Below are 12,121 nucleotides of genomic sequence, written 5' to 3' on the forward strand. Positions count from 1 at the left end.
TGTTCTGTCTGGCGTAATATTTGTCTTCAAGCGGATGGCCTTTACCAATGTGAAAAATTACAGCAGAGAGAGTGAAGAAAACAAAAGAATAGAATTGGACGCAACAAAAACTTCATAATCGAAAAGTAGAAGACACACAGCGAGGGCATCATAAAACAATCCTTTTATTCGGTGCTATAAATATTTTTTAATCCTTCAGGCCATCAGGGCATTTTATTGCCTCTGTATGCTAAAGAAGTATAATGCAAATAGTACAGATATAGAGCTGGAGGCTTAGCAAACACATAGGTATGGTAAACGAGTAAGATAAATGCCCAGAGCCACAAAACAACAACCAGATGTAAAACGTAACATCAGCAACCTCATTGTGATAAAAAATTAGAGTAAACATAAAAAGACAAGGAAAATTCAACCAAATAGGAAAGGAACTTCAAGTTTAAATAAAATATGAAGGGAAGGAGCTGATAGAAGTTATGGGAATGCTCAAAAAACCATTTGAATAAGTCAGGAATATAATGGAACTCCATCTAAAAAGGTAAATAAATAGTTTACAAAGAATCAAAGTATACTATATAACCAAAACTGAGAGGGCACCTGACCACCACACCTACTATGCGGACACCCCTCTAATTGATTGCATTTCAATAGTGGGGAAGGCCCTTTTTTGTACCACCATGACTGTTCCCTTGTGTACACAGCAGCTCCATATCAAAACATGGTTTGATGAGATTAGTGTGGAGGGACTCAATTGGCCTGCACAGAGCCCTGACCTCAGCCCTACTGAACACCTTTGGGATTTGGAACACCAATTGTGAGCCAGATCTTTTAATCCAAGATATTGTACTCCTCTTCCATAACACTGTAATGTTTATTCTTATCCGTAATGTTACAATGTTTCTTCTCTTAGTATCCTCCAATTTAAAAACAACAATAAAATACTAGGAAATAAAAAAGAAAACAAATGCAGTATCACATGTAATTCTGGCCATACACTATATGAAAAATCGTTCAAACTCGTTTTCGAATAACAAACACTCGGCCGTGAGAGCAAACGATTTTGCCATCATGTAATGACCGAATTTTGATCGATAAATCGCTCAATGGGCATAAATGAATCAGTTTTTCATTCGTTTTATCACATATGCCTATTGAAAACAGTTCGGGAGAAAAACACATTAACCTTTCAATTTATCGTTCACTTGGCAGAATTTTTCAACCTGTTCATTTGATTTTTTCGGCTCTGAATAGTTAAAAACGATTTTGGACAAAAAAAGGAAAGAACGGTCGAAATGACAGATTTTCAAACGATTTTTCGGCTAGTGTACGGCCAGCATAAGAATTGGTAAGCTGCAATATACTAAATGTATGGTTTTCTTGTTTAATACCGCTTTAACTCAGTTAACCCTAATCAGCCCTAATTAATTGCCTTCTCTCCCTTCATCTCCCCTGAGTTTTTTCTCTTTTGCAATTTTTTTTTTAAATCATTAATATTTTAATGGGGCTTGAAAAAATGTGCAAAAAAAAAAAGGCTTTTTTGTAAATATCTCTTTAATTCTCTGTACCACAAACATAGTTGTTACAAACATGACTTTGTGATCTTTGTAACCTTAAAGTAGAGATAGAGGCAAATCTTTTTTGCCATCTGTGTCCCATAGGGGAGATTTCCCCTCGCTTCCTGTCCCATAGCCAAAACAGGAGGTGAGAAGAAATCCCTCCAGCGTGAGGAAATCCCTCCAGCGTGAGGAAATCCCTGGAATGTCATCTGCTGATTAGAGCTAAAGTGACCATGAGCTTATAGCAGAAGGAGGAATGTCAGGACCCAATGGCGTACAGACTTGGTCAGCTGGAAGCAGCGATGTAGGTCCATATGCGGTGCGGACCTAGCAGCAAAAGGGTTAATACAATTGGATAAGGACATGTTATAAAGTTGAAGTTATACTCTGTGCTATGTGTGGACTCATCCCTGCATTCAGCTGTGGTTATAAATGTAGCACTAACTCACGGTGGAACTGCTGGTTTAAGCGGGTCTGTTACCTTCACCTTGCTTCCCTTGGTTTCACCGGCGCCGGGTCTAGGGGTTCCGTTGAGTTTACTTCTGGACGACACACGCACCAACACTGGAGTACGTTTTCAATGCTTTATTGAACAAACTTTAGGAAGTAGCAGGAAAGAGGCGGAAAAGGAAACTTTCAGGAGAAACTCAAATATCTTCTTATAGAATCATAGCGACAAATGTCCTGGTAGAATTCAGATAACTAGGTGGAATGCGCTCCCCTCGTGGGACACACTTCTTGCTTGTCTGGATAGGCCTCTCTCACCGGTCTAGCAGCCAGTACGCAGCACGAATCAAAAGTCTCTGCCACAGACTCGTTTGGGGGGTAAATCCGTACGATCCTCTGCCACAGGATGTATCAGATTTTTCTCTGCAGTGAAAGTCAGTCACAGTGCCTGAACCTTTAAGCCGAACCGGCAACACTATGCTGTATAGTTACTTCTTTTGGATACGTCCTTCGACCGAGTCACCAGGACCCTCTATAGACCAGCACGCTGCGTGATCTCTCCAAGACGGGTCCTCGCCTGTGATCTCCTCGGCCGGCCAGCTTCGTCACACAGGACCGACAGCTCAGGACCATTCCTCGTCCGCGGTGGTAGGCCCCAGACAAGCCTCTGGGCCCACCCCTGCGCCGCTGTATCGTGGGCCTCCCGATCGGAGGACCACGAGGTAGCTCCTCAACGCATACCTGTCAGCCAGGAGGACCAGCAGGTGGCTGTAAAACGACCCTAGAACATGGCGTCTGTCCCATAAATACCCTCTTCCCAGAATGCAACTCGGAGGACCACCTCCACCGAGCTTGTCTCCGAGACAGAGGAGCATCTATACACTTAGACACGTTGCCTTTCCAACACTGACCAGTGATAACAGCGACAACCACCGGTCAGCACGGAAGTACACACAACGTCAGCCAAGCTGGAACAGAGGAGAACTTTTAACCTTCCTAACACACTATTTACTAAATTTACCTAACCTGCGGTAGATTGTAAATCTACCAGCGCTACATAAGAGACTGGATTTTGGAGTGTATATCATGATTCATGCGTTTATGACCTTCTTTAAACAAAGAGGTTATTATATTCTGGTAAGTTCCCTGTGCTTATAGAGGTGGTGGAATCACTGGTTGATAGAAGATGGCTGTGTCATTTTTTATATAATCAGCACGAGGTGTGATATGTATAGAAGATCTGTGCATGTCGAACCGTTGTGAAACACAGAAGGACTTTTTGAAACATGAGATATATGATTATTCCCGCGCTATCAAGTATGTAGCAAACCGGACTAGTGGGAAAAGCTGCCTGCACCGAATCGGGTACAAACCGGACCCTGTGGGTAAATAGTGGTATAGGTAGGTGGTGCTGCGCTAATCCTGAGTAAAATAACTAAAAATAATTTTTGTATTCTGTGACGTGCATTATAATGTGCATTAAAAAATTATATTCAACTGTGGTGGTTAATGGCATCAGCCGTGTAGGACTATACACTCACACGGCAGCAGGTCATAATAGTGAAAAATGATCATCAATAGTAACAAAATAAATAAATAAATCTCACCATATACATAAAACTAAATAACAGCAATGTGACAGTGTCAGCAATTAATAAAGTGCATATCACAATAAAAAGGTGACTTACACTGTGTAACAGACATGCAACACATAAAGTGACAGTGTGCAGCAGTGCAACCAAAAAATACAGCGTCAAAATGTCCAAACAATCAAGGTGCTTCCACATAAAATCCTTCTTTTATAATGTGACGGCAACGTCCTAACATGCATCAGTTGCAGTGTGGTGCTCAAATAAATCACATAGTGCACATCTTCGTGTTCACACACACAGGTGGGTAATGGCCCCTTATCTTAAGGTAATAGGGGAAGCGCATATGACCAAACTTAGGGGTATCGTCCTAGGGGTTCCAGCGCTATCCTCCCGATCCTAGTCCCGGGGCATGGTTCCCTCAGATGTTTATAGGGGGGAGTGTGGAAATAACAAAAAAGGAGGATCCCAATAGTGTAATACAGTTTTGCTCAGACAGCAGCTTTTATTAAGTAAAATTAGGGTAATCACACAAACAATAAAAAAGTGACTTGCTCCGACGAGCGGCAAGCTCGTATACCTCTATCAGCATGGAAAGCCTGTCCCGTCTCTACGCGTGACGTCACACCACACGTGACTTCATCAGGGGATGCGTACAGGCTAAAACAGTGTCTTTAAATAGCTTTATAATGGCCGACAATAGGCGGCCATTTTCTCGAAGTCCCATCAATAGCATTGCGGTGGCCATTTTCCTAGGGATAGCATGGCACGGCCATTGTTATGGTGTTCGATCGCGCCGTGCAACACTGGAAGTATAAGTGTAAAAGGGGGAATCGCCCCATCAGTGTAGGATAGGAGGTTCAAAAAAGAGGCAAGACTACAGAGATTGTATATAAAAATGACAATTAAAAATATATAAAAAATATATATATGACAATTAAAAATATATTTAAAATTAATCAGAAGAGAGAGGCTGTCATGCTGATATAGGCAAAAACCACAGAGGTGAGGCATATCTCTGGGTGTGTGTATATATATTAAATCTGCATACATAAACCATGATCGTCGTAGAGGGCACATCATAAAAATCATAAAACAATCACTTAATTATACACATAGTCGAGGTGTTGTAGATATTAGACTTAAATGGTCGGGTGAGAAGCCAGATTACTGCGGTACACAGGAGTGTTTAAGAGTGAACCTACTAAAATCCACCCAGCAGTCTATTCACAATAGGCCTACATGGGTTGTATAGGATAGACGATGGCTAAATATGAACAGACGATAAAAAATTGACGATTAAAAAAAAAAAAAATTAAAAAAAATATTTTTAAAAACTAGAAATCAAAAGCATATAAAATGTATAGGACAAAACTTGCGCATTTAAAAATCACTAAGGAAACAGTTAAGATCAAATTCGATATTTAGGCCACGAGGCGAGAATGTATCCAAAGTAAAGATCCATTTGGATTCCATTTGACTTAGGGTCCTCATCTTGTGGCCCCCCCGCCAATGTTTAATGTATGGTGTAATACCCCAGAACTTCAGGTGGGTGGGATCCTTGTTATGACAAGTCAGAAAGTGTTTGGACAGCATTGAGAGTACGCATTAAAGAACATGTCCAAAATATCCTCAATGGCTACGACAAACATAGTGTGTCCAAACACTTTCTGATATAAAAGAAGGATTTTATGTTGAAGCACCTTGATTGTTTGGACATTTTGACGCTGTATTTTTTGGTTGCACTGCTGCACACTGTCACTTTATGTGTTGCATGTCTGTTACACAGTGTAAGTCACCTTTTTATTGTGATATGCACTTTATTAATTGCTGACACTGTCACATTGCTGTTATTTAGTTCTATGTATATGGTGAGATTTATTTATTTATTTTGTTACTATTGATGATCATTTTTCACTATTTTGACCTGCTGCCGTGTGAGTGTATAGTCCTACACGGCTGATGCCATTAATCACCACAGTTGAATATAATTTTTTGGTACACATTATAATGCACGTCACAGAATACAAAAATTATTTTTAGTTATTTTACTCAGGATTAGCGCAGCACCACCTACCTATACCACTTTTTTAAACATGTTGCATTTGTTTGGACTTTTGTTATATGAATGATACTATATTTTCACATTTACAGTATATCTTAAAAACCCAAATGACTAACTTCCCTTTAGATAAAACAGACAGGGACATGCTGCATACCCCATTAGCATCAAGTGTAGGAGAAACATTACCTTTCTGGATTAAAGATTCTGTAGATGGAACTAAATTGTGCCAAGGCACGAAGTTGCCAGTTTTTAGATCCACAAAATAACTGAAGATCGAACTCTCTCCCAGTGGTATCTGAACTCCTAAAAAATAAATAATAAAAAAAAAGATCGCTTTACAAGTGTGCCGTAAGTTCTGCAAGCACTTTCTGATAACAAAAAGTGTCAAAAGCTATCTAAAGCCAAAAACAAAAATGTAATATATTACAACTTACCAGTCCTTATATGTGGCGGCTGCATGTGTTTTTTTTTTCAAGTTAAGAACATTTTTATCAAATACAGAAAATACCTGTTGTTTTCACATAAATGCAGTGACCTTTTCACTTCCTGTGATCTTACCAGGAGACATAAAACAATCTTCTGTAAACTTCAATGTTCTCATCCCCATGTAATGGAGATGAACAAAGGCGTGCCTATCATCCTGTCCTAGAGGGTCAACCATGTCTCTCTCCATAGATATGGTGCAGGAGTGAACATGGTCACCATAGGACAGGAAGTGTGTTATTCACAGTATCCCTAGGTGAAAATAAAGGATCCGATGCATGAGAAAAACAAAAGCAGCCACCACAGCTAAGAACAAATAAGTTACATGCCTCTGACCAGTAGGTAGAGGGACAGTAAATCACCCAGGATAAAGCAAAAGGCACACCCACTCCCCACACATGAGGAACCACATGTTGCTGCCATAGATTACAAATAACTGTGTCTGGATTTTATTGTAAAACATCTAATCGATAGGGAGACAAAAAACAATCAGACATTGGGAGTGGGCACTTAGACAGGTTCTATATCTTCAGGCAGAAAGCAACCCATTTATCAATGATATGATCTTTTAAATTAAAGGACTGTAACAAAGTATTATTTAGTAATTATGTATGCACTACAAAAATCAAAGGCAGCTATTATTTCTGCTGAAAATGGTAGTTGTCTGGCTCTTATGCTGGTAAATGGCTTAAAACTCAATTTCAGAGTCCCTGACCTGAAACAGAAAGGCAGATTAGGAAAGTCAGAAGTTCTTGTAATTGTCCTGAGTTAATGAATCAATGTATTAAAGCTAGAAGGATAAGTATGAGAGCCAGGCCTCCGATGCCTACAGAGTGATGGGTCAGAACTGGCAGCCTTAGGCCCCTTTCACACATGCAGATCGTTCAGTTTTTTCAGGCGGACCTGAACGGACGCTCCATGCATCTCTATGGAGCGATAGATGTCAGCGGTGACACGTTTGCTAAATCCAGACGGATGGTGGTCCTATTTTCCATCCATCTGGCGGATCGGATGAAAACGGACAGGCGGTCCGTTTTCATTCGATCTCCTCATAGAGGAGAGCGGAGATCTGACAGGTCCGTCTCTGCACAGTGAGCAGAGATGGACCTGTCATCCGCCGTCTCAGCGGCGATCAACGGATCAATCCCTGCTGGAATCCGTATAATGGATCCGCATGTGTGAAAGGGGCCTTGTAACTCTTAGGAAAAGTTTCCTTTAAAGGTGTCAGGACATTAGACAAATGCCATCTGGTAGCTGCAGTTCTATTCAGGTGACAATCAGGCAGAGATTGAGGTGGAAATATCCTCGGGGCACATTCGCTGTAGAGAAAATCTGAGAGTGGTGAGAAAAATGGGTCACTGCAAGTGCTCAGGATTCATATTGCTATGAATTATATCTGTTATGAAGAACGGTAAATCTACATATTGGACAGCTGGTTGCAAACTGTCTCATTTGGACAAAAATGCAAGTGAATGCAGACAACAATTCTATTTAAAGCTTAGCTAAACCCAAGGACAAAAATGTAATATATTGTAGCTTATCATGTGAGTGGGAGTGAGGGTAAATCCAAAGTTCTGAGTTGCCACCAGAACAGAAACATAAGGGAAATCCTCCAATGGGGACATTTGATCCCATGAAAACTGTCTAAAAGGCCCTATCTCTCCTATTGCAAAGATATCCTCCCACTTCCTGTTAGTCTACATGACGGGGGTAATGGAAAATCTCCCTACCAAGACACAGATTGCAATAAAAAGGGTTTTAACCCTTCTTCACTCCATAGAAAATAAAAAAAATGTTTAGATATACCTAAAATGTATTTATTTTACTTCTTGGACTTCTAATTACAGCCACTAAGAGAACACTATAGTAGTGATCTACCATTGCAGGTAGTCGCAGAACATGTCACGTCAAATCCTTAGTTAATACACTGGGGGGCATTTATTGAGCAAATTAGAGACACTATAAGTTGAAATTACGCTGTCTCTCAATCAACAAAGTCTATACCAGGGATATGCAATTAGCGGACATCCAGCTGTTGCTAAACTACAAGTCCCATCATGCCTCTGCCTCTGGATGTCATGCTTGTGGCTGTTAGAGTCTTGCTATGCCTCATGGGACTTGTAGTTCTGCAACAGCTGGAGGTCTGTTAATTGCATATCCTGGTCTATACTATAGTTATTCTGTGTATATGAGACCCCTGTGCCTGTAATCCTTGGCAGTCAACTGCATCAGATTTACATAAGTCTGTGACAGATTTGTTACTGGAAATGAGACTTTTAACTCCAAACAGATACCCAAAACAGTGGTCAGGATCAGGTTTTATTCTGTGTCACTTTGGAGCATCTGAGGAAGCTGTAAATTTGCAGTAAATCTGTTACATAATCTGCTTCACTGCTCCTGTTTAGCATTGCCTTTCTATGCAACTGATTTGATACATGTCCCCCAAAGTGTGCCACGTTGTGTTCTGAATGCTCTGCTACACAGTGCACATAAGGAGCAGTCTGTATCAGGATTAGAAGCCCAGTAGCTGATCATTTCAGCTCTGGTACTTAGTGCTGGACTGTGGTTGTCGCAGACAGCTGGGGATTTGATTGCTAAAGCTTCTCACAGCTGCTCTCACTCCGCGTATAGGCCACTGTGCTCCAGACTTGATTTAAAGGAGAAGTATAGCCAAAGCTATTTTGGCTATACTTCTCCTGGGGATCACAGGAGTGCAGTTCCTTCAGTTGGGATTCATCCACCCAACCACCTTTACATTTGGGATCCAACCAGATGCCTTGACCAGCAGCTGGCTTAACCTCTCAGAGAACCCCTAGAGGACTGAGCCAGGTGCTCCTGACACCCACAAAGCTCAGCCCTCCAGTGAGCATTGGAGGGTGCCGAGCAGAAAGCCGGTGACTGACAGTGACCAGCTCTCTGTTCACTGAAGACTGAGAACTGAGTGATCAGAGGTGTTTGATCATTCAGTTATCTGTTTTAGAAGCTGCGGGGGACAGACTCAAGCTTCTCTTTTAAAGACCAAAGCACAGCAGTCTGCATTCTAAGCACTTGTTGGCCACATGTTGGCAAGGGGTGTATAACATCTGAAGGTATCATTAACACCTACTTGCCTGCAATTTATAGATTAACGTTCTTCAGCACAGTTGCCAGTACAGAGAGAATTCTAACCTACATTCTATCATGGAACTAGGAATTTGCACCCTACATGCTCTCAATGAGTCACTGAGATTCCTGGTCTTAAATTAACAATTGGCAACCATGCTGATTGGTTCTAGTTTATGCAATCAACATAACAGCAAATCATGGTAAGCTCATGGGTTTGTTCACAAACAAACCTGCCTGCCCCAGGTGACATTGTGCTTGCACAGAGGTATCCAGGTGTAATAGGTCAAAGACAGACCAAAATAAAAATCCAAAGTCTTTATTGTTCAACTGGTTACAACAAGCAGGGCAAAGGACCTGTGAATGCCAGCACTGACTGTTGTCTATAATATCCTCTGCCTGCAGATTGTTTGCTTAAGAGTAATGTTGAGTCCACTAAACACTTGCCATTTCATTCAGCCCTAAGGAAGGGTGATCGCATGAGCTTGAAATGTGTTGGCTGTCTTTCTCCCTGCTCTGTCCTTCCCTCTAACTTAGATTTCTCAACTTGGGTGAATGGCCTAAGTATGGGCTAAGGTAATAACTTTGTCCACATTTTGATAACGTGTGAAAATCCTCGACTAGCACCCTTCTACCACTATCTTTTTTTTGCACAGAGGGATGCTAATAGCCGACATGCTGCAGCTGTCACAGTGCAATACTTTGAATAAAAAATATTAATTAAAAAAGTTAAAAAAATGCAATAAAAACTGTCATGTGTTAAAATTTGAACTGTACACTTAAAACCGTGTACCAAATATATGTCGTTAAAAATGAAATTGTTATTTAGGTGTGAAAATCAGTCAGAAAATGATATAGAGGTTAATGACATACACTGATGCTGCAAAATTTGGCTTGATCATGTAGGCAACATGGAGCTCTGGCTAGGGTAATAAAAGGAATGGGAATGGGAGAATTGCGTTATTGTTATAAATACTAATAACAAATACTGTAAGTGATTTCTTACCACGGGCTTGTTCTCCTTCAAACAAATCATGAACGAAATTGCTGAAGTCATATGTCACGTTGACCAGGAGCTCATCTCTAGCCTTTAATCCAATGAGAGAATCTCCTTCCTGCTCATCTTCACGGGTTAGAACCCCACCGAATGCCCATGTGTATGCAAATATGTACAACTTCCCCAGCATAGGAATTAACTTCTCTGGGTGCTTCTCTAAAAACCATTTGCGTTCTTCTCTACAGATGAATGTAAAAATGAAGAGAAATAAGAAAGCAGACATTGCTGACCTTAAAAAAAAATGCAAATTTACTGGCTGTGTCTGGATTACATTGTTTTGAAATTCCAGAGCTGAAACAAATATACAGAGAATAGATCAGGGTCAAGTAATGACTCCTATTTTGAGTACTTATTCCAGATATGAGGAAAGAAATATGTTCCAGCACACAGCATGAAAGCCAGGTGAAGGAGAGTTCAACAAAGAAACCCTCAATGTCTAGTACAGGTTTCCAGTTACCTACCAAACAACATAATGTTTTAAGGGACTTTTCAAGAACTACAGTGAAGAACCGAATTAACACAGACATAAGTTTATAAACTCATACATTAAATTTATACAAAGGTTAGAAATCAATGATTATTGGCACATTTTTTTTATCTGTATCCAGTATGTGTTCATGTTTGGAAAGTGACTTCAATCAGTACTAAGCCTGCAAAGGAACCAATCCAATATCCCACTGTAAAGCTTACTATGATTTTGCTAATAAAATTTGTCTAATGATGATGTAGGGAAGGGGGAAAGGAGAGGAAAATGGCTATTGCAAATGTACCACATCAATATTATTTACCACTACAAACTACACTTCTTTTGTATATGTAGATGACGGAAAAAACTGGGGATTACCCAGGGGTCCAAGACTGTCAAAGTCAATCAAACCTCTAGCTATTTTTTTTTTGGTGCCTTCACATCAAGGAATTACCACGGCACTCCTTAAAGTAAATCCATCCAATAATGGGATCAAACCTCAAACCTACACTTGGCATGAACCCTTCATGCCTAGTACAGGTTTCCATTTTTGTACATATTACATTCATTTTGGCAAACACTATTGAAGATCTTGACATAAACCATACCTAGAATTACTAACCCTCCAGCATCCCTTAAGACATGCAGTAGCCCTTACCAGTATCAGTATCCTGAATCAGAAAATGGCTGGCGACTCGGATGCTCTTGAATAAAGAGCCTGTACCCGTGTACCCATGTAACCAAATAAAGGTTTTTTATTCAAGAGCATCTGAGTCGCCAGCCATTTTCTGGTTCCAGTACTAAATTTTGGGGCCTGAACGTCCTGGCTAGAGCACTGGTTCACAGTTCATAGATCATCATATTGACAGTGGAGCTGGGGTATCATTTTGCTTCTCTAGTATCAGTATCCTGGGCTTTAATCAAAGAAACATCTGCACCTTTACTGAAGTGGACCTAAACTCAAAAAATGATGGTATGCTGCTTTATAGAGAACATCTAGAGACGTTAATCATGAGGAGAAGAGACAGTGCAATATACATAGTGTAGCACGACTTATTAAAACCAATGAAAGTTACTAACAAGGGTAAGCATAGTGGCACATAGAACCAATAGGTGAAGAGGCTGCATCACATGAAGAGCCCTGTAGCACAGGATAGATGAGAGCTGATGCATAATGCCCGGACTGTTGTGAAACCGGCCGGCAGAATGTGAATACGGCATTCAGGCATACGGCATTGTCGGGCAGCCTGTGTGTACTCACATCCTGCTGGCCAATTTCACAGTGGTCCCACAGGCAGCAAAAAACCTGACATTTTAGCTTTAGATACATATACCATGCATTAAGTTTGTTTGTATATC

At 40.6% G+C, this 12,121-nt stretch overlaps 1 protein-coding gene across 1 annotated transcript in view; it reads right to left on the minus strand.

Moving 5' to 3' along the window:
* Positions 1-12,121, minus strand: part of DNAH14 (dynein axonemal heavy chain 14) — a 415,539-nt gene that overhangs the window by 159,617 nt on the left and 243,801 nt on the right. Inside the window, 2 exon segments of the mRNA XM_073628322.1 lie at positions 5,841-5,957; positions 10,246-10,475. Of these exon segments, the coding sequence (XP_073484423.1) occupies positions 5,841-5,957; positions 10,246-10,475 (347 nt within the window).

The sequence above is a fragment of the Aquarana catesbeiana genome, linkage group LG04 (assembly GCF_042186555.1).
Source record: "Aquarana catesbeiana isolate 2022-GZ linkage group LG04, ASM4218655v1, whole genome shotgun sequence".
NCBI lineage: Eukaryota > Metazoa > Chordata > Amphibia > Anura > Ranidae > Aquarana > Aquarana catesbeiana.